At 35.2% G+C, this 24,558-nt stretch overlaps 1 protein-coding gene across 1 annotated transcript in view; it reads left to right on the top strand.

Annotated features, from left to right (window-relative positions):
* Positions 1-625: 625 nt before the first annotated feature.
* The window catches only part of LOC136033421 (zinc finger protein 264-like), a 60,324-nt gene continuing 36,391 nt past the window's right edge, over positions 626-24,558 (top strand). Inside the window, exons 1-3 of the mRNA XM_065714176.1 lie at positions 626-890; positions 21,376-21,576; positions 24,145-24,475. Of these exons, the coding sequence (XP_065570248.1) occupies positions 741-890; positions 21,376-21,576; positions 24,145-24,475 (682 nt within the window). The 5' untranslated portion in view covers positions 626-740. The remainder of the gene's footprint in view (positions 891-21,375; positions 21,577-24,144; positions 24,476-24,558) is intronic.

Here is a 24,558-nt window from a genome sequence, read left to right as displayed (position 1 = left end):
ACTGTTCTGCCACAGCTTTATGAGTTGTAACTTTGGGTCCTATATTCTGCAAGTCACGAATTTGCCCTTCTAAATTCAACTAATAAGAAATTTTCTGAGGTTGTGCCCTTTTGATATTTTTTTATAATTTTCTTTATCTTTCTTGTTAAACCCTATGGTGTCCTATTTAGATATATTCATTGATTCGTTTTATAGTTTTATTTTTGGCATGCTGGCCTGTTTGTATATGTATTTTTATGTCGCATCAAGAAAAAAAAATGGATTGGCTTTAGTGGTGTGAACTATCGAGATTGACCTTTTTCCTGTTAAACTGGGAAAATAATTTTTTTTTTTTTTAAGTAAAGAGCTCCGTTAAACCAAAAATGAGACGAAACAAAGTCAAATAATTCCCCAAGCATGAAACTACCAAAAATAGCCATCATTAAATCAATGAAACCAAAATGAACAGATATTAAAAATAAAGAAGCGAGTCAAACTCAAAATGAACAGAAATTAAGATGAATGGGGCTGACGTCTCCCCATGTCTTCTCTAGACCAAGGCATAATTTGCCCTTGCTAGTAGTGCATACCGTAGTGCAGTGCGTAATGCGGAATTTACGGACGAATGTCGCTGTTGGTCATTTTCATCACCAAAATAACAAAGACTGAAATTAAATTAAATCACAAGAGGGTGAAAGCCAAGAATGGCTTCCCTTAACATAAATGCTGCCAGACTTTAAATATGAAGCCTAGCAAATGAAATGGGCTCGACCAGCAATATATTGATATGTAGGCTATGTCATTGTGAGGGTTTAGCTGAGGACTTCCAGGAACTCTTTGTTCTTGTTTCTGATGGGAGGGTGCAAACTCACCCTGTAACACAAAAGATAGAGAGGTTTCTGGAATTTGAGGTAATCCAATAGTTTATGTTCATAATAATATTGGTTAAATTGTAATAAAGGGGCTCACCATAAGAGGACATAGTTGAATAAAAAGAGGGGCATTTTTAGATTGCTAATTTTTTACTTTTTTTCTGTGGTCAAAGTTGTGCTTGTGACAATCCACCCCTGATGGCCCCATGTAAGGCCAATGGCTATAGCCAAAATCAATGTACAAAAAAATGGTAGGTTTAAATTTAATTCCTAGTTTTAGGCTAATTTTCAACAATTTGAGGTAATCTAATAGTTTATGTTCATAATAATATTGGTTAAATTGTAATAAAGGGGCTCACCATAAGAGGATATAGTAGAATAAAAAGAGAGGCATTCTTAGATTGCTAATTTTATGTTTTTTTCTATGGTCAAAGTTGTGCTTGTGACAATCTGCCCCCACCCCTGATGATCCCATGTAAGGCCAATGGCTATAGCCAAAATAAATGTACAAAAAAAATGGTAGTTTTAAATTTAATTCCTGGTTTTATGCTCATTTTCAACAATTTGAGGTAATCTAATAGTCTATGTTCATAATAATATTGGTTAAATTGTTATAAAGGGGCTCACCATAAGAGGACATAATAGAATAAAAAGAGAGGCATTTTTAGATTGCTAATTTTATGCTTTTTTCTATGGTCAAAGTTGTGCTTGTGACAATCCACCCCCACCCCTGATGACCCCATACAAGGTCAATGGCTATAGCCAAAATCAATGTACAAAAAATGGTAGGTTTAAATTTAATTCCTAGTTTTATGCTCATTTTCAACATAATAGTCATTATGCTGACAGTGTCTAATTCTTGGTGGCTAAATTTAGGTCTATAGCCCTGATAAAATATATATGTTTTTCATTCTTTTTGTTGGTAAATATTTACTTTTGTGCCAAGTGCTCTAAAGTGGGTATTACTGTATATAGCAAGATTCTGATGATTGTGTATTGTTTCTTTGTCATTATTTGAGAAGTGCACCCATTTTTTAGGTTTCTTCTATTCACCTCCAGCAATACTAAAAATGTGTAAATAGGCTTAATATTACCTATAGAGCAAAGCATATAAGTCCATGATTCATGTGGGCAGCAGGGCAATTAGACTTTACAGTCCATACTGGCGGTGCTGATCTCCGTTTTTTGGCCCTTCAGCCAGGAAGTGCTGACCTGGCCGAGTGGGTTGGTGCGCTGGATTTGGGATCCCTTGTCTGAGAGGACGTGGGTTCGAATCCCAGTGTACCCAATTCTTCAGTTTGGGACGAGGGTCATTGGCATGACTCTGTAAGCTTAGCCAGAGTCTTGATTGTTGTTCATTTCTTAATGTGTTATGTAGCTGGTAGCTAGTCTTGATGAAATTCAGTTTTAGTAGGCTAATAAGATTGTTGGAAAGAATTATGTTTAAAAATAATTTGAAATGGGAAATAATAATAGAACAAAACATGATAATTTGATCATGAAAACATGCTGTATGTTATAAAGGGAAGGAAGAATTTCATTGTTTTTATTTTATATATCCTAGGGCCATATCTAGGAGAATTGAAGAGAGGGGTACATTGTTAGAAATGACAATATTACATATTTTAAAAAGTATAAAATAAGGAATCTAATAGTTCTACTTTTATTGTGTTAAATAGTTTCTATACTGGAATTTAACATTTGGGATATTATCTCAAAGGAACCCTAAATATAGGATTTATTGAAATTTTTTCATATTATAAAGTTGATCTAAGAATTTAATTTTTAGTTGTCTCTTTTGAAGTTGTATATGGGTTGTAGCTTTAGGCTAGATGCCCAAGAGCATCACATAGGGGAGAGGAGGGTCCCTAACCCTTCCCTTTGTTTTCAGGCAGTTGGTAAAATAATATGACTGTTTTGCTAAGAAATCCAATTAAAGTATAGAAAAAGGGGTATAATATTTAACTAAGATGGTGAAAAAAGCATACAATAATAAGTAAAGTCCTAATATTGTAAACTTCATATATATATATATATATATATATATATATATATATATAATAAGTAAACTTCATATCTGGAAATCTTTATTAGCCAGAAAAGGAAAAACTGAATGAAATAGAACATATCCATAAAAGAAACAAACAAATCTTGATAATACCTAATATTACAACTGTATCTCTGATCATAGCAAGGAAATTAAGCTAAATCAGGATAACTATGTTGTCTTTCTGTTAGGCTGTATCATAGTAATGTGACAACAAGGACAAAGTTTCTTTTTGATCTGCTAATGAAGTTCAGCAATATGAAATGTAGAAAAATTATATATTCCTTGGGTTAAAAGAAATATAACTAGATATATGTATATATATATATATATATATATATATATATATATATATATATATATATATATATATATCTAGTTATATTATATATATATATATATTATATATATATTATATATATATATATATATATATATATATATATATATATATATATATATATATATATATATATATATATATATATATATATATATATATATATATATAGTTTTCCCCATCTATTTAAAATATTAGCCTCTACCTGTTTTTTTTATATTTTCATTTGATTTATAAATGGAAATGCAGTTGGTTTAAAAAAAATTATTGGCTGTTTTGCTGATATAAATATTTTATGTTACTATTAGGTAAATGTGCTGATGAAAATACATATCAATTCAATTTATTTTTAAAATGGGCAGCAGATAAGCCAAATATTTGTTTACTGGTCAAAACATAAATGTATAATCTATAGTCAACACTTACGAAATAATTTAAAATAGTAAATGAAAAACATGTTATAAAATCAATGAAAAAAGACTAATTTCTTCTTGTAAAAAAGTGAAACAATTTTAATAACATCACCAAAATCAGTCGGTAAAAATGACCACCAAATAAGTAAAATCCATTGTCCCCCTACAAATATTTTGATTAGCAGTGCCTCTTAGGCACCTACATTCAATTAGTCAATTTATCTAGAAATAGTGTTGGATAGGAAATACAATGTTATTGAATATACTTAATAGTATAATACCCATTGTACTTGGGACACCTAATATGGGACAAATATCTTGATTAGATTAAGATGGGTTTTTTTCAATATTGTGTCAAGGATTGAGGCTAAACTGGATGTCATCAAGTCTATATAGCAGATACCCACTATTTAGTGGATCAAGCAATGGAAACAATCCTAAAGAAAGATATCATGGGTATATATGCATCAAGCAGTCAGGGTATCAACCAACATATTAAAAAGGGGTATAAAGTAAGGAATCTGATGGTGCTACTTATATTTTATTAAGATCTTTTCTTCTGGAGAACTGCTGTTCTGCACCTTTCCCTAGACCTAACTCTTCTATAAGCACCAACACTAGGCTCCCAATGTTTCATACAATGTAGTAGATTTATGGCTAAGACTATGCTAGTATATATTGCTTGACTACAATCTAGGTCATCTAATTCTTTTAATATAAAAAACAACAAAAGTAATCCTTAAATCCTAGCCTGTTCATATAAAATTATGAAGATCCATTGCACTTGCCATTGATTGGATGGCATCCAGAATGTTTGTCTTTGATCTAAATATCTTGAATACCACAGGCAGGTGTGCCTTGTTTACCACTCATTTCTATATCAATTTCAAATTCTTGGTCAAATTGCATGAGAATCTAGGCAGGCACGCCTTTCTAAAAGCTAACAAAAAAATATTTGTCCAATAAGAGAGTCATACTTACATCCACTAGTTACCTGTGCCATTTAACCAAACACTTGGAAAACTATAGGCTTCACCATTTGCCTGTAAGTCCAGAGGACTTGTTGGTCATGTGTCAATCCTGTGACATGTTATTCCACCTTTAGATTATAAGCAGCCAAGCCTATTAGGCTTAGGTCTCACTTGTTTGTCTGTGAGTCCAAGCAAAGTCAGTCTCAGATTTTGCATACAAGTCCAATGGACATTGTCCATCACACATCAACCCAAACTCAATGCATTATTTCATCTCTTAGTTCTATGACTATCTATCTACCTTAGCCATGCCCTAGAAGTGATGCAAGGATGGATGATAGATAGACTTATCTATCAAAAAATGAACTGATGTCATTTTTATACAATCCTAATATGGGCTTATGCCTGATTTGCCTCTCACTCAATAGGACTATCTGTCTTGGCTTTTTCTTCAATTAGCTATGGCTTGATGCCCACAACTACTCAATTTTTATGGCACTTGGTATTAACAAGGTGACATATAGCAATCACAAATTCTTTTGGTCTGTCTGTTGGTCCTGGTTTTGCTACTTTAGGAACTTCCAGGTAAGCTAGGACGATGAAATTTGGCAGGAGTATCAGGTACCGGACCAGATTAAATTAGAAATGGTCGTTTTCCCGATTTGACCGTTCTGGGGGGGGGAGTGGTAGCCAGTTCATTCAGAAAAAAAATAGAAAAACTGAAGTATTTTTAACTTATGAACAGTTCATCAGATCTTAATGAAATTTGATGTTTGGAAGGATATTATGTCTCAGAGCTCTTATTTTTAATCCCGACCGGATCTGGTGACATTGGGGGGAGTTTGGAGGGGGAAACCTAAAATCTTGGAAAACACTTAGAGTGGAGGGATTGGGATGAAACTTGGCAGGAAAAATAAGCACAAGTCCTAGATACATGATTGACATAACCGGAATGGATCCGCTCAATTTGGGGTACTTGGGGGGGGGGGGGGGTTTCTGAAAAAAAAAAAAATGAGGTATTTTTAACTTTTGAATATGTGATCAGATCTCGTTGAAATTTGATATTTAGAAGGATATTGTGTCTCAAAGCTCTTCTTTTAAATCTCGAACGGATCTGGTGACATTGGGGGGAGTTTGGGGTAGGGAACCTAAAATTATGGAAAACGCTTAGAGTGGAGGGATCAGGATGAAACTTGGCGGGAAAAATAAGCATAAGTCTTAGATACATGATAGACATAATTGAAACGGATCCGTTCTATTTGGGGGAATTGGGGGGGGGGTAATTCTGAAAAAAATAGAAAAAATGACGTAATTTTAATTGAAACGGATCCGTTCTATTTGGGGGAATTGGGGGGGGGGGGGTTAATTCTGAAAAAATAGAAAAAATGACGTATTTTTAACTTACAAAGGAGTGATTGGATCTTCATGAAACTTCTTATTTAGAAGGATCTTGTAACTCAACCAAATTTAGCATCATTGGGGGGAGACTGGAAATCTTAGAAAATATTTAAAGCAGAGAGATCAGGATGAAACTGGATGGGAAGAATAAAAACAAGTCTAAGATACGTGACTGACATAACCGGATCCGCTCTCTTTGGCGGAGTTGGGGGGAGAGGGGTAATTTGGAAAAATGAGGTCTTTGTAACTTACAAATGGGTGATCAGATCTTAATGAAATTTAATATTTAGAAGGATCTTGTGCTTTAAAGCTCTTGTTTTAAATTCTGACCAGATCCTTTGACATTGGGGGAGTTGGAGGGGGAAACCGGAATTCTTGGAAAACGTGAATATTGGGGTATTTTTATCTTATAAATAGGTGATCGGATCTTAATGAAACTTTATATATAGAAGGATCTTATGTCTCAGATACTCCATTTTTGACTCGAATTGGGTCTGGGGACATAGGGGGTTGGAGGAGCAAAACAGACATCTTGGAAAACGCTTAGAGTGGAGAGATTGGGATGAAACTTGATGGGAAGAATAAGCACAAGTTCTAGATACGTGATTGACATAATTTGAACAGATCCGTTCTCTTTAGAGGTGCTGGGGGGTGTTAATTTGGAAAAATTAGAAAAATTGAGGTATTTTTAACTTAAGAATGGATGACCAGATCTTAATGAAATTTGATATTTAGAACGAATTCATTTCTCAGAGCTCTCATTTCAAACCCGACCAGATCTGTTGACATTGGGGGGAGTTTGAGGGAGAAATCGGAAATCTTGGAAAACGCTTAGAGTAGAGGAATTGGGATGAAGCTTGGTGGATAGAATAAGCAAATATTGTAGATACGTGATTGACGTAACCGTACTGAATTCGCTCTCTTTGGGGGAGTTGGGGGAGGGGTTCAGTGCTTTGGCGAGTTTGGTTGCTTCTGGATGTGCTAGGACAATGAAAATTGGTAGGTGTGTCAGGGAGCTGAACAAATTGACTTCATAAAGTCGTTTTCACAGATTCGACCATCCGGGGGCTAAAGGGAGAGGAAAAAATTAGACAAAATGAGGCACTTATAACTTACGATTGGGTGATCTGATCTTAATGAATTTTGATATTTAGAAGGACATCATGACTCAGAGCTCTTATTTTAAATCCCGACCGGCATTAAGCCTCTGATTTTCCTTTTAAATCAATCTATTGATTTTTAGAATTTTGTTAGAGCTCATACCATATGAGCTCTTGGCTCTTAGCTCTTCTGGCCTCGTCACAAGTGTCATATGAGCTCTTTGCTCTTGTTAATCAAGAAGTTGAGGTCAAGGCCAAATGCCTCAACAGAGTCCTTTGACTTTGAATTAAAATCTAGTAATTGCAGTTATCAATCAATGGCTAATTATATAAAAAGCCAAGACAGATAGTCCAAGTGAGTGAGGGCAAATATGGCAGAAGCCCTTATTAGGATTGTATACAAATGATGTCAGTTCATTTGTTGATAGATTCCATGCCCAAGATTGGATGGCATTTCTCAATTTTAGGTTCAAGTTTACAGTGAGTGTTTTTGATAGACTCTCCTATTGACTACCACTTCATTCCAAATTGTTATGGTTGTATATGATTACTTGGTCCATTCAGGCTGATCACATGCTTAAACAAGAAAAATATAAAGGTTGTAATTAGCTGTGTGACTACTAGGTATATTGACCTTCACTTTTGTTCTAGCTTATTTTTATTTCTCTAAAAATTGTGGTAACATTAAGAGAGTGGTTCTTGTGAAGGAAACACTATTAACACAAATAATAGTACCATTTGATTCCCAATTGATACTGTTAAAATTACAATATAAAATTGTTGGCGCCTACCATCTCTGTGACTCAGGAGGGATAGATTAGACCTGGTTAATAGGTTTCAAATTATTAAAGGCACTGATAATTAATTTTTTTGTGATTTCTTTCAGTTTAGCCATTATTCTTCCACATCACAGAACTCATTAAAATTGTATCAGAAAAAGTTTTTAAGAAAGGTTGGACAGGTTTTTTTTATTATTTATTTATTTTTTTTTTTTTATTAGTCCATTAAATCAAGAAACATGTTACTTGACCATGTTGTCTCAAGAAATAGTGTTACAGCTTTGGTTGGAACCTCTTTTTATGAATGACAGTATAAAAAGCCATAATATTTGTGGCATTTGTGTGATTTATTTTGCTCAGTGACCCTAAAATGAGTTTTGTGAATTAGTCTCTTTGTATATTTTGTGTCTTTGCTTATTTTTGTAATGTGTTCACCCTATTGGTTTTTATTTGTTAATGTGGTGCTTATCAATATTCAGCAGTCATATTCTTGTTTATTGTCATTTTGTAACAAGACAAGCCCAAAGCTTACTCTTTTTTTTTTTTTAATGAACAAATAATAATAATTGGAATTCTGGCAATACAGCATCTGACATAATGCTAATGAAATTCTTACTTGTAATATGAAGTGTGTTAATATAATTTTTATGTTTTTTTTCCATTGTTATCTACATTTTCAAACCTAGTACTACCACTACTATTAACAATTCACTGCTGCACCAATCTGCCTGAGGGCAACAGAGCTATCCTCACTCCTATTTCATCTCAACAAATTCGAAGCCTCTCTTTTCATCCTCTTGAGAAGTTCTAATTTCTTTTAAATCCTTCCTTACAATCTCTTCCCACCCCATTTCGGGACAACCTGTATTTTTTTGGTTGTTTGCTAAATTGGACAATCTTTGGTAACCTGCTATTCTTCAACTAAAGAATGCTTCCTAGCCATCTCAACCTTTCTCTCATTATAGCCCTAGAAATGATGGTAGATCCAAGTTTTTCCTAACACTTACTGTTGAAATATAGTCAGATAGGTACACAAAGCATTAGTAGACAACTCCTCTGGGGTGCATCTAACAAATCCTCTGCCATCTTTTAGGGCAACCATGTTTCACTACTGTACTTGACTGCTGCCATTAATGTAGTTTTGAATCATCTAAACTTAATTTTCAGGCTTATCTTCCTATTCTTAAAAAAAAATTTCAATGAAGAAAAAAAAACCTTGGGGTGGCTATTCTACTTTTAAAGTCTCTGCTGCATTGACTATATTTGCTAATAATAGGTAAGCCAGGCTATCCACTTGATCAATTTTCTTGTTACCCATCATCACCTCTTCACCTTCACTTATTCCCAGTTGTAGCAACTTAATCTTCTTAACAAACCTATTCATGTATCCTGAACTGTAAGAACCTCCAAAAAAAATATTTGTTCTGCTAACATGTCATCTAGGATACTCAGATCATCAGCATAATCTATGCCTGGGAGCGTTTTATTTTCCCATTTGAAAATGGGGTAGAATGCAACCCTGCTTAATTCTAGGTTCATTGCAAAGCCATTTACTAACCTCATTTCCTAATTCAGCCATAGCAATGTTGTTCTTGTATATAACACTGCTTATTTTATTTATGTATCTGATATGCTGTACAAGAATAGAAACTTTGCTTAAGATATTCTTTCAGCCGAGTCAAATGCTTGCTCATAGTACATAAACTTGGCTCCTTACTTCTTGATAATTAATCTAAGAGTGAAGATTTGGTCAATAGACCCTCCCCCCTTCCCAAAATCACATTATTCTTCTTTTAAAACATAATCTAGATCATCTCTAAGTCTAGGAAATATTATTATACTAAGCAATTTTGCTTCCTGTAGAAACCAAGCTAATGCTTGTATAATTTCCATACTCACTATTAACACCTATCTTTTAGACAGGCTTTATTAAAGTTTTTCCAAAAGTTAGGTGCTCCCCCTTTTTCTAAAATCTCATTCAAAATTTCAATAGTAGTTTACAAAAAGTTCCAAAGCTGCCAGTACCAGAATTCCAAAAGCTGACAACACTTTAACAGCACAACTTGTGTTTTGACAGATTTGCTTTGAACAAAAATTATTTTTATATGTAAATTTGCAGAAAAGCAACAAATGTAACTTAGAATTGCTTGCAGTTAGAGATATCAATAGTTTTCTGAATCAAAATTAACAATGTAATCTAATTCAGTGGAAAACCATATACTAGCCATAAATATGCTTCATTATTTTATATGTACTATTTTATCACAATTACTGTACCATATTTACCGTAATATTTACTGTAGTATAACTGTACCATATTTACCATAATACTCCTAGTGGAGCAAAGCATTCAAAATATGAGATATACTTTATATAGCTTACTGCTGTTATTTTATGGATGGAGTTGTACACTCTGATGCTATTGGTATTATGAAAATAATGCATACCCAACTGCATGCTTGATACTCATTGATCACTAAACTACAACTATAAAAAACACCATTTGGTTTTCTGGGAGAACAATATTGAATGGCAGCCTGGTAGTCACATGCATTATGAACTTGTGATATTAGTTTTCCCCTAATCTAATCCCCAAAACAAACAGAATTGCTGCTACATTGTAGTGTGGCTGTTTTAGGCTACTAATTCGCCAACTTCCAGCCATCCCATTACCTGCTTTAACTGTATTTACACCCTGATAGCTCATGCTCTTTTAAGATTCTTTCAATTGACAAATAAACAGTTTTGAGATAATTTGGCTATTTGTGCAAGATTTCAACCAATATTCACTCTCAGTTGAAGAGAAGTGGAGTAAGTAAAAACTTCTCCACAAGAATGAAGGATAACACCAACTTAATAGCAAATTTTCGCATAGCAACATTGAAACTCAAAGAACTTTTAGTTTGGACAAGTTTTAAAAAGTTGCTACATGAGAAGAGATACATAATTCTCGGGAGAAGAGATACATCCCCTCATAAAAAAATTACTCAGTCAAGCATGGATGCGTGCCAAAAATGTTGCAGGGGGAAGGGCACCAGAATAGCAATGGTGAGGGGAGGAGGAGGAGGGAAAACCGTTTGAAGATTAAGTTATCGGCAAATGGTTATATACAAAATAAAATTCTCAAGGAAATAGAAAAGTACTTAATTTTTACATACCAACTGAAGCAAAATTCAAAAACAATTTTAAACAGTGAAGATTCCTGGCAAAAAGTTTAATTAATTTCATTGGTGCTTATATTATGCCACCAACACTCAAGAAGTGAAATTAGGTTAATTCTAATGAAAACTACTAGAACAGGATGAAAATATATTTCCTTCTTTGTACTTGGGTCATGTTTGAGCCTTGTCCAGGCCCACTGTGGCTTCCAGAATTCGCCAACAAGCGTCCCTCCATCATTCTCTTTCAAGTGCGACTAGCTTGATTAACTGAATCCATTGTCTATTCCTGTGATGCCTGTGCTTCTTGAAATCTCCCAGTGGCTCAAGGTCGGCTCTAACCGTGAATAACCATGTCTGGAAATTTCCTTGAGGTAATTTCCTTCCTTTGAGGTAATATCCCAAATGTTAAATTCCACACAGGTACCTCTGGTTTTAACCACTGTAGACGTCTTGCTTTGACAACAATCAGAAACAAGTGGTATGTCACCACATTGTCTTCTGATGACATTATTAAAGACGCGGTCAGAGAGACATGGGCCAAGAATACAGCACAGACAGTTATGATGAAGACATTCAGGTCATTAGCTTCCCCAGCTCTGAGGCGTTTTGCAGTCATATTGAAGTACAGAGAGAACCAACGCGTTTTATATGTGGAGCTTTGTTTGAAGGGAGATTTCATTTCGCTGCCAGAGACACTTTTGAAGGTGAATGAATGCTGCCCAGGTTGCGGAGGTGTGGCTTTGTATTTCATTTAGAGCTTTGCCCTTAGGATTTATTAAGGAGCCTAGATATTTGAAATTCTGGACTTCCTTGATTGGGATGCCATTTAATGTGATCAGAGTTTCAGCTAGCCCAGAGGTGCGCATTGATTTTGTTTTCAATTGGCTGATCTTTAATCTGGTAGCAAGGGATCTAGCATTAATGTCTTCTATCTTGAGCTGTGCTTCTGTTACAGACTCAGCCAAGATATCTACATCATTGGTGTAATCAAAGTCTGTTAATGATAGTGTTGGACTGATTGTCACACCTTTGTATTTGTCAAGAGTCTTCATAAATGTAATATATATAAATAAATAAAAATATAAAGCAGCAGCATGAGAAGAGATACATCTCTTCTTGCAGAAGAGAAGAGATACATACATCTTGTTAGAAAAGACGCATCATAAATAAATATATATAATATATAATAATTTAGAAACAAATTTGGGCTATATATTTGCACATTAGGTGTAGGGATGAGGGTAATCTGACCGATACTAATCACCAATTGTTTCTTAGTTCAGACAGATTAAACTAGTTTGTTCTCAAGTTTTAGAACAGCATAAACTTGAGTGATGGCAGTATAATACATGTATTCAAGATTAATATATTATGCCCAAAATCTAGGATAAAAAAATAAGATTCAAACTAAATTGCAGAAAATAAGAGAAAAGGGTATCATCTTAAAGGGTGTATTTAATTTCTGAGTAAAGAAATGGCTAAATTTTGAAAGAGCAGTAGAAAAGGGTCTTGAGCGGTATGTTCATCTAACTTATAGGGTCAAAATGAAAATATCTCCAAATTTATCATGAAATCCCCTCCTTCTGCATAGGTACCATGCTTTCCCTTTTTATGGCACTTGGTATTAACCAAGTGACATATAGCAATCACAAATTCTGTCAGTCTGTCTGTCCTGGTTTTGCTACTATAGGCTCTTCCAGGTAAGATAGGACGATGAAATTTGACAGGCGTATCAAGGAACGGGCCAGATTAAATTATAAATAGTCGTTTTCCGATTCGACCATCTGGGGGGGAGTGGGGGGCCGGTTAATTTGGAAAAATAGAAAAAATGAAGTATTTTTAACTTACCAACGGTTGATCAGATCTTGATGAAATTTTATGTTTGGAAGGATATTGTGTCTCAGAGCTCTTATTTTTAATTTCGACCGGATCGGGTAAGTCCTAGATACGTGAATGACATAAGTGAAACGGATCCGCTCTCTTTGGGGTATTGGGGGGGGGGGTAATTCTGAAAACCTAGAAAAAATGAGGTGTTTTTAACTTACAAATGGGTGATTGGATCTCTATGAAATTTGATATTTAGAAGGATATCATGTCTCAAAGCTCTTATTTTAAACCCCCAGATCGGATCTGGTGACATTGGGGGAGAACCTAAAATCTTGGAAAATGCTTAGAGTGGAGGGATCGGTACGAAATTTGGTGAGAATAATTAGCAGAAGTCTTAGATACGTAATTGACATAATCGGAACGGATCCGCTCTATGTCGGGGAATTGGGGGGGGGAAGGGTTAATTCTGAAAATTAGAAAAAACAACGTATTTTTAATTTACGAAGGAGTGATCGGATCTTCATGAAACTTACGTATTTAGAAGGACCTCGTAACTCAGATCTCTTATTTTAAATCTCAACCGGATCCAGCGTCATTGGGGGGCAGTTGAGGGGGGACTAGAAATCTCAGAATATAGTTAAAGTGGAGAGATCAGGGTGAAAATGGGTGGGAAGAATAAAAACAAGTCTAAGATACGTGACTGACATAACCGGACTGAATCCGCTCTCTTTGGTGGAGTTGGGGAGGGGGGGGTAATTCGGAAAAATGAGGTATTTGCACCTTACGAACGGGTGATCAGAAATTTGATATTTAGAAGGATCTTGTGGTTTAGAGCTCTTATTTTAAATTCCTACCAGATCCTGTGACATTGGGGGGAGTTGGGAGGGGGAAACAGTAATTCTTGGAAAACGTGAAAATTGGGATATTTTTATCTTATGAATAGGTGATCGGATCTTAATGAAACTTGATATATAGAAGAATTTTATGTCTCAGATGCTCCATTTTTGACTCGAATTGGATGGGGCATTAGGGGTTGTAGGGGGGAAAGAGAAATCTCGGAAAACACTTTGAGTGGAGAGATCGGGATGAAACTTGATGGGAAGAATAAGCACAGGTTCTAGATACGTGATTGACACAATTGGAGCGGATCCGTTCTCTTTGAAGGAGCTGGGGGGTGTTAATTTGAAAAAATTAGAAAAATGGAGGTATTTTTAACTTAAGAACGGGTGACCGGACCTTAATGAAATTTCATATTTACAAGGAATTCATGTCTCAGAGCTCTTAATACAAATCCCGACCAGATCTGTTGACATTGGGGAGAGGTGGAGGGGGGAATCGGAAATCTCGGAAAACGCTTAGAGTAGAGGAATTGGGATGAAGCTTGGTGGATAGAATAAGCAAATATCTTAGATACGTGATTGACGTAACAGTACTGGATTCGTTATCTTTGGGGGAGTTGGGGGGTGGGGTTCAGTGCTTTGGTGAGTTTGGTGCTTCTGGACGTGCTAGGACGATTAAAATTAATAGGCGTGTCAGGGAGCTGCACAAATTGACTTGATAAAGTCGTTTTCTCTGATTCATCCATCTGGGGGGCTAAAGGGAGAGGGGGAAAAATTAGGTATTTATAACCTACGAGTGGTTGATTGGATCTTAATGAATTTTTATATTTAGAAGGACATCGTTACTCAGAGCTCTTACTTTAATCCCGACCAGCATTATGCCTCCGATTTTCCTTTTAAATCAATCTATTGATTCTTGGAATTTTATTAGAGCTCATACTATGTGAGCTCTTGGCTCTTCTGGCCTCGTCACAACAAGAACAAGAGCTTGTCACAGCAAGAACAAGAGCTAAGAGCTCATATGGCACTTAGTGCCATATGAGCTCTTAGCTCTTGTTCATTTTAGAATAATTTTTCTGTATAACCCTCTTGTATTTTCAGACCTTCGAAAATTAAACAGAATAGCAAAAGAAAACAAAGTTTAAACTCACAGTACAGCTATCTAAAATAATCCTCTTTGCATTGATGCTCAGTGGTCAGAATTACACTGAACATAAACATGTTCAAATGAAATTCTTTACCACAAGTCACAAGAGGATCGTTGATGAAATTGTATAGTCTTATAAACATTATGCTTTTAGTAACATTAGAACAAAGGTCAGAAATTTAGTGATTTATGTCTGGTTTTGATATGTAGTAAATAATTGAGACAAAAATTTGGAAAGTAGTGAAAAAATTATGTCACGTTAAGTGGTAGCCACTAGTGGTGGCCTGTGACTAGTGATAAATCACTAGTGTGGCAACTCTGAAAAAAAGGGGATTTTTGGGGAACCAATTTTTTTTTGAAACGACAGATTCTGGGGGAAATGCCCAAAAATTTGGGAATAATAGAAACACTGGCGTTTTCAGACAAAATTCAGTTCGAATGAGACTTTTTTTATATCCCAAAACTGCTCGATTCTATTACCCCTGGGAAAACATAATAATAATAAATAAACACGCGTCCATGATCTTTCTTCTGGCAAAAAACGAAAATCTACATTTTTGCTTAAGGAAGATTGGAATCGTTACCACGAACTGTTTGATAGTGAAAAAGTCTGAAAACTTGGGGGGATATCTCCAATCGTAATTAATGTTTTAAAACACAGAAAAAAGATTAGCTCGGATCATCAATTCTAAGTAAAGAAAAATTATAAGAATCCTTGCGTCGAAAGTATTATCTTGAGCTTTTGCAATCAAGGCCATATTTTCCTTATTTTATTTTATTGCACACTGTTCAACTTAGATGACAAAAGATGGAAAATAAAATAAGTTAAACCAATGCAAAGGTATTAAATTGTATAAGTGAATAACTTTTTTTTAGGCCAGAAAGAGTTTTCACTTTCTTAGTTTTAATTTGGCCCATTTCGCGAAACTATTAAAACGTAAAGTTACAGAGTTTCGTATTTTACCACATCCAGCAGAAAGAATTATGTTGGATGTTGGAAAGAAGAGAAGAATAAGATTAAAATCTCTTGCGAAATTCAGCCATATTTTATTCACTTTTTTCAAATTCTAGGAACAGTTTTAGATTTTGATTCGTCTTCTACTATATTTAATAACTGAACGCATCAATATGATTTTCTTTTAAACAATTTATATATTGCATTTTTGAATTTTGGACCTTTTCGTCGAATCTTGAATTGGTATCAAACTCGGATTTAAATTTTGGATTATCTGTGATTATATTGTAACTGCCCCTTTTTTTCTGTAATTCGGTATAATTTTGAACTTTGGTCCAAGTTTAACAGAATATAAAAAAAATTGGGTGCTGTCCCCTCCGTTCCAAGTACCTTGCCCGTTAGGATAGAGATAGAGGGTTGTTTCCTCTTGCATTTCCATTCATTGCGGCTTCCAGTGTCCAAATCTTGTCATAGTTAATGCCCCCAAACTAATTCTGATATAAATGCTATGAGGCTGGACTTTTGCAAGATGTTGTTTTTTGTAGTTTTTTTCATCTTCCCCTAGACGAACTGAGTCCATATCTTTTCTGTGTCCTGCTCTACAAAAAGAACAAAAACTGCTTCATTATTGTGACCCACATTCGGTTGAATGGCATGATACTGTAATTACTGGATTTCATAGAGTAAGACAAAAGTTATCAAGAAACTACAGACAAAGAGGAAAGCGAATACTACCGTTTATCGGAAAGTAAGAGATTAAAAGTCTTAAAAATACGCTTGATCCCATAGAGTCTTCAGTTCAGTATTTGAGTTAGCAGATTTTCACATTTTTCTCGAATTTGAGTTTCTAATTATGTAATGCACCCCCTTGAAGTTCTAAAGGGTTTTACAAAATCATCTGTTTGTTCAAATTTGAACGATACGTTACCGGGGTGTTTTGAACAGGTTTGAAGCACAAAGGTTTGACACAAAGTGCGCCTTACTAATAAGAAAAATCGGTGGCGCGCCACTGATTTCCCTAAATATTTGCTATTTGCCGGCGTAACGCAGATTTGCATGGTATTAGGATATATCAGCCACTGCCCCTCCCCCCCCCCCAAAGCGATCCACAAATCCATCCAGCAAAAGTAGTTGTAAAACTTTTAAGTCGTAATTTAGAGTATCTTAAACACCCAATCATGGCCTACAACAACATTCAAGGATAAAGTAAGGCTTCCTTAATATAATTTTACAAAGCTAATTGTAACTAACATAATTTGCAGAGTCGTAAACCTCTAATTGCAACCTAAATCAGTGATATCTTAAGCTAAGACATTCCCAATTCAACAATTAAAAATGTTGATAATTAGAATTTATTTGTATAAGAGAAACAAAATTTATCCATAAAGCACTGAAAGTCACAAGAATAGATGAGAATTATCTACTCAGGAATATTATATTGATGACATGTATTTTGTAAGCATATGTTCTTGGACATCTTTTTCTAATAGGAATGGGTTTTAGTAGCTTACGAGTAACTGAGTATCCTTTGGAGCCCTATTAAAACACATTTTCTGATGAGGTTCCAACAGCTTTTTTTTATTTTTCTCAGGCTTCTCTTTTTTTGGAAGAAATTTAGCTTTCTTTGCTAAATTGTCACGCAAGAAATCCTTCTCTACTCTTGAATCATAACATATGATATCTGGCTTGCTGTTCATGATGTTTGCCGCGTGCCTTGCACCTAGATCAGCCTGTTCGTTGTCTGCTATTCCCATGTGGGCTGGTACCCACATAAACCTTAGAACTTTTAACTTTTTTGAAGCTCTAAAGGCTGTATCTTGAATGCGTCGAATTAATGATTCTCTTTTATGAGCCTTGACACTCATTAGGGATTCTAAGCCAGACAGCGCGTCTGTACAAATGACAACAGAATCGCCCAACTTCCAGGTCGAGTCTAAGATCAGTAAAAGAGCTTCCAAGAGGCCTTGTAACTCTGCTTGAATTGCTTTCTCGTATTGGATTTTTTGAATTTTGATTTGTCCTAGTTCAGGAATAGCTATTGCACATCCAGCGACTCCTTCTCCTAATGCTGAGCCATCTGTGAAGATTTTCACGAATTCTCCATACTTCTCCATTGCCTTTTTGTACTCTCGTCGACGTTGCATTATTCTGGTTTCAGCTTTGAGGTGCTTAATACAAGGGTCTAGCAGCTTCTCCATTTCTTTTGCCCGAAGAGCAGCCTTTTCTTTTCTCTCTATAGTACCATCCATCAACTCAGCTGTAAATGCTCTGAAAATAAGCATGAATCTTTCGCACTCATTTTCGTAGACCTCTGTCCCCACCTCATTTTCACTCGTCATTTTTTTCTTCACTATTTTTACTTTTGGCTTTCCAAAACTGAACCCAACTAAATTATAGTCATTCATATCCTCGTAAATGTCCTTGTGCACTGGAAAACCAGTATTTTGATGAATTGAAGTACGGCCACCCTGTGGGTGGCAAAGAGATTCACTTAAAAACATTGTAACTTTCTTTGTTGAATGTTCAAAACTATATGACAAAAAAACAATTCTGATCAATCTTATATGCAGTAAGTGACGTCATGCATTATGTTCAAACTTTACTACTATACCAACAAACTAGTCGCGGTGCTTGCACACTTACTATCATGACGTCACTTAAAATAACATGACGTCACTTCAGATTGAATTCCTGAAGTTTTCTTGAAGTAACAAAAAGAAAAACTAAAAAACTCCTCTTTTAAGTTTTTCATGTCGATTCGTAAGTTAGCGTCCATCTAGTAATGCATTTTAATGACAGACTGATTGATAGAGGTGTTTATATAGAAAAACCTAGAAAAACACATCAAAAATGTGTTTGTTTCGATTTTCTTTCGACAACAAAATTTGCGACAAAAGGATTTTGAAAGTAGTTAAAAAATTATGTCAAGTTAAGGGGTAGTCACTAAGGGTGGCTTGTGACTAGTGATAAATTACTAGGGGTGGCAACTGAATAAAAGGGGACTATGGGGGAACCAATTATTTTCGAAAAGACATAATTTTGGGGAAATGTTCAAAAATTTGAGGGGAAATGAAAAACTAGTATTTTCAGACAAAATTCAGTTTGAATAAGCCTTTTTTAATATTCTAAAACTATTGGTTCGATATTCTAAAACTATCAAAACATTGGTATTTTCAGACAAAACCTGCTAACAAATTTTACAAAGCCATGATAACTGTCAAGTAGCATTGCTCCTATGCTACCCCATATTTTGCAAAGGGGAGCACAATTTGTGTTTTGACATTTTTGCTTCAGAGAAAAAATTATTTTTATTTATAAAAATATTATTTTCAGACAAAATCTGCCAACGAATTTCAAGACTGTCAAGTAGCATTGCTACTTAGCTACCCTAGTTTTTGAACGGAATTTTTTATTAGTACTGTCACTAATTCTCCCTCACGAAATAAATCTTCTTTCGCATCCCAAGTGTTGCGAACTTGTTCATTCTTTTCTATATCTTTTCCTATAGTTTTATTGTGCTTTTGTATAAGGATTTGGCATCTCAAATATATGCAATTTTATCCATGGACGCCACTTCACATCTCCTTAATTTCATTATTAATACCTTCTCAACTTTCTTTGCATTCCTCTTATTTTCGTATGGTCTAACTCTTAAATACTCCTTGTACAAGCCCCGTCCTTTTAAGCTAGACTTAAAACATTTTTACTAATGTTACTAGCTGTGATTCTACCCTCCCCCCATTACCCACCATCTGCTACTTTACAAATTGTTTTCCAAAAACTTTTCAATCTGTCTTCTACAATGTCATTTTTTTACTATGGTATGTAGTTTAATACTCAACTGCCCTAGAAAATTTCTCGCAAAATCTCATGCTGCCATCTACCTTGAGCATAATGCCCTGGGAGGTTGTTACCTTTCCTAAATTTCAGTCTCAAATCAAATCTGTATACTACTGGATGGCGAACTTTAATTTTAACATCAATCACAATGTACCTATGTTTTTGGACAGCGTCCAATCATGGACAATCATTTTGATTAAAATGTATTCCATAGGCGGTGCTATGTAAAGAGTAAACTAGGCCCTATGTATTATATATTCGTTCTTGTTTCTGAGATATTGCACACACTATATAACGACTTGGATGTACGTAGTATATTTAGTTCAGTGAAGACCTCATCTGCACGCTCAATATTCCTTGAAAGTTTCAATCAAGTACCATTAGCTGTCCTAAGATAGTAGAAATACGCCCTTTTAACAATTGAAATGCATATAATGTCTATTGACTAAGACCGTCCTCCTACTTATCAGTCTCTGAAAGTTTCACCTTAATAAATTTGACTGCCCCTTAGACATTGCAGACATCACCTTTTCATAACCTGGGTCCTAGATGCAAACAGCGTCTTTTGATTTAGTCTAACATCACGAACGATATTTCCTGAAAATAATTTTTTAATAATCTTTGCCTTTCCTGAAATATTGAAGATGTGCTGTTTTAACAACCAGGATGCCCATAGTGCCCTTCAGTTCAACATTCCCCTCAACCTCCCTTGTAAATTTCAATTTAACAGCCCTTAACTATTATCGGGGTATTTTCAGCATCCTCTTAAACATGTCCTTGACTAACCAGCTTAGTCTTAACCAGAGGAATAGTTTTTGACTGTTTTGAAGAAAATAGTCATTTCAAAATTCTGTGTTTAGCAGAAGAAAACTAAAAAGAGCAAGGGGAGGGCAATTTGTTCTCAAATTGTCCTCCTGGACATGAACTTTAAATTCAACTTTTTATAGTCAGCCAATCCTGAGATATTGCTGATGCACCCTTTTGACAACCAGCACGCACATAGCCTAGTCTGTTTAAATTTTGTTTAATATTCCCCTCAAAGTTTCGATTTGATACCCTCAGCTGCACTTGAGATATAGCTGATAAGCCCTGTAGACAACCACCATGCACATGATACGTTGGGACTTGGTGCAGCATTTCCCTGAGCATGTCATGCCCTTTGCCTTAGTAGTAGCATTATTAGCGGTAGTCGTAGTCGCAGTATGTACATAGTCCTTTTAGTTAGTTCAAAATCCCTCTTAACGAGCCTTGAAAGTCTCAACTTAATAAGTAAAGTGGTTTTTGTCCTGAGATATTGCTGATAGTCCCTTTGACAACCAGAATGCACATAGTTTGTTTTGATTTTGCTCAATATACCCGTCAGTATATCTTGAAATTTTCACCTTAATACGCTCATTTCCTGTCAGTTTCCTATTTATAGTGGCCAACTAGCTTTCAACTTTAGTAGAAGTTGAGGGAGCATCTTTTCCATGGTTGGGGTTAAGCAGTGCATTAAATCCGACTTTGATTTAATTTCTTTCAAAAATTGAGCACCTGTTAAACCCTCTAATGTTGAGCCTTAATGCTGGTGCTCATCTTCAACGCATTAATATGGTGTTATTTGGAGTGTTTTTCATTTACATTTATTCGTGTTGATTTTATATCTTATTAGTGATATCTTGGGTTGGAAGCTTTAATTTTCCTTTCAATCAGATATATTTTTTCCAGATTAAATTAGATGATCCACTACCAAAGAGAATATGTAAAGCATGCGAATTAAGGATTGACCAGTGGTCACAATTTTTTCAAAGCTGTCATGCACTTTTTGAGGAGCTTCAAGCAAGGCTTGTACAGGCCCAACTCATAGATAGGAGTCAGATAGACTGGACTGCAGATAGATTAAAAGAAGAATGGAATGGCACTTCTCAGGTTTGTATATCACCCTATTAATTATTTAGCTGTACTTATAGGTTTTTTTTTTTTTTTCAGAATGCAGGAATGGCGTTTCATAAGTGTGTAACATCATTACCACCATCTGATTAGTATCAGTATCAATTAAACTTGGCAATGTGTTTTTATCCAGTTTTTTCTTTTTAACCACGAATTTTAATAAAAAGTGATTTTGTTTCTTTTTGTGATAAGGTGTGATGCTAAGCTTTTTTGAATTAATAATGTGTAGTTGGTTGCATAGCAACCACTTTATGGTTGCGTAGCAAACCTCAGCCCTTATTAACCAAGAGTTTAAAGATACGTTAAGAAAAACAACCGTCCAATGAGAATTTGTTTATTTGAAGTGGATTCAGGAGTGAAAAATGTTATAGAGCAGCTTAACACTGAATGTTTGTTGCAGAAGCACATTGTAGGGAATTTTGACAAAGAGCCTGAAACTCAAAAATGGCACTTGATGTAAACAAATAAGATTTATTATGGTTGAAAACCATTTACTGGAGATTTCAAGCCACATATCTTGAAAAATTAGGAAAAGGTCTTTCTGCATGAGAAAGCGAGAAGTGCCTTGTCTCATTTTTCGTCATTTACTGCAAGACTGTAAGTTGGTAAAGTGATGTTTAATGGCTGTTTTTAAAGCTCTTGGTTATGTCTACGTGGTTAAGTGTAATAGGACTCGAAAAAACACAGCACTCTTGACCAGTGGCTTATAATCTCCCTCTAGTATGCAAGGTCGTTCCTAGGGATCGTGGAAAGAATCATCATGGTTGAAAACCATTTACTGGAGGTTCCAAGCCACACATCTTAAAAAATTAGGAAAAGGGCTTTTTGCATGAGTAAGCTAGCAGTGCTTTGTCTCATTTTCCGCCATCGTACTGCTAGATTGTAAGATGGTAAAGAGATGTTTTAAAGCTCTTGATTATATTTTCGTGGTTAAGGGTAATATGCCTAAAAAAAACACTGCACTCCTGACCAGTGGTTTGTAATCCCTCTGTTGAATGTAAGATCGTTCCTAGGGTTCATGGGGCAAAATTAATTACGGCTCCCCCTCTCCCGACTCAAACATAAGTAAATAAAAGCCATAGAAGTCCCAGCCATGGCATCACCCCAGCCAGGGGATCTGTGGCAGCTCGCCTTGGTCGCTCCTCCGTTCCCCCTTCCTCCTTCCCTGTCTGTATGCTCTTCCTCCCTGTCCCTATAGCAAGCGAAAACTCAAACACAGCATTTAAATAAGCCCTAAATGGATGAAAAAATAACTTTGCTTCATAAATGATAACTTGTTTATAAAAAAAAAAATCTTGAAGCGTATGTCTCTCTTTTTTTCTTCTTTCTTTTCTTCTTCTTCTTTTTTTTTTGCACAGTATTAGCCAGGAACTGAATCGACCTTTAAAGATTTTTAAAAGCTCTTAAGCATTAAAGCTTTTTTTATAAGCATAAGTTCATCCTGACAAGGCCATTGTAAATCGAGATGTGGTGCCAAAAATAGATTACTTTTTTGTGGCATTTCGACTTGTAGGCTGGTAAGTATTCTTGAGACATAATAAACTCTTTTATAACGTTTTACCTATAGACATTATGAGCAGTATTGTTTTTAAGCTAACTTTTTAGCATGTAACTTTTTGTTTTAACTTAACTTTGTTTTTAAGCTTTTTTCTTTTCTTCTCGTCGTAAGTCGTCTTATCTTTCCTTACTATTCCAATTTTAAATTGCTTTTGATTCAAATTGACTTTGGAAAGCCATTGAAGGAGGTTCAAAGGAGCTTTGAATAGATTAAGGTGTAAGAGGATCGTGCATGGTCTTTTTGGCCTCAGGTGGTTTGAAAAAAAGGTGGTGGGCTGTTGTTAGTAGTAGTAAACGAATCTTAACCCTCAGGGTAACTGAAAAATTTGAGGTGTCTTGATAAGCACAATTATTATATCTTTGGTGTTTGGTGTGTAGTCAAAAATTTTCTAAAATTAATCCTAAATGTATTCTGTAGATTCCTTCATTAAAATATTTTTAGCTGAAAATTGGGTTTTTGACTATAGTAAGTTAGTTTTTTTATTATATTGCGCTGATGAAGGTTGTTGATTATATAGCCGAAGTATTGGCTTTGGTTGTATTCACTGTCTTCACCATCTTCCTCGTTATCTTTTCTTATTTTGATTTACTTCATTTGTTGATCGTTACTTTATGAATTATTAATTAATATTATGAATTAATTATTAATAATCGATAACTATTATTTGAATTCCGCCGGATGATTTAAAAGAGCTGTGTAGGAAACTTTTGTTTGCCTAATTTTAATATTAAAATCAAACAAATGTGAACATTACTGTTAACAACAAATGCTGCACGCATTTAAGTTTAGCATTCTCTGTCATAGGTGTACGCATACTCCATCCTTAGCGACTGGGGAAGGCTTGGGGAGGAGTTAAAGGTAATAAGAGGCACGCTACAATTTTTCACGTGGGCCCCTAGTGTGATGCTCTCACCTGCGACACTATGGACTATTGTGATTTCACTGTATTGTTTTGTAGCTTGAAAACTAATGCAGAATTTAATTATCAGACTGAACGATGGGATACAATGGTGAGCATAGTGCCGATAAAGAAGAGTTCACTTAGCAGTCACCGGAAAGATTTTCTCGATCAAGAACCCAGTCCTAGTTCAGATTGCTACACTGGCATCAATGGTCTATTGAAAGCTGCTGAAGTAACAAGTCTCGAAGAAAATCGGCCAATGGAAGACGTTATTGAGCATGGAAGGAAATCTAGACTAGATGCTCAACCCTCTAATAATAGTTACTCCAACTTCTACTCGTACAGCTCAATCAACGAGTCATTCACTGAAGATGAAACTATTGACAACGCTAGCCCTCTTGGTCCGATAAATCTTACAGGTATTTTATATTTTCTCCCTCTGTTTGATCAATTGGGATTCTTTTTTTTTGGTACTTGTATGATATACCCCCGCCTAATATTC

Source organism: Artemia franciscana, chromosome 1 (genome assembly GCF_032884065.1).
Source record: "Artemia franciscana chromosome 1, ASM3288406v1, whole genome shotgun sequence".
Lineage (NCBI taxonomy): Eukaryota > Metazoa > Arthropoda > Branchiopoda > Anostraca > Artemiidae > Artemia > Artemia franciscana.
Note: the sequence above shows the minus strand (reverse complement) of the source record. Positions and strands in the feature narration are given on the sequence as shown.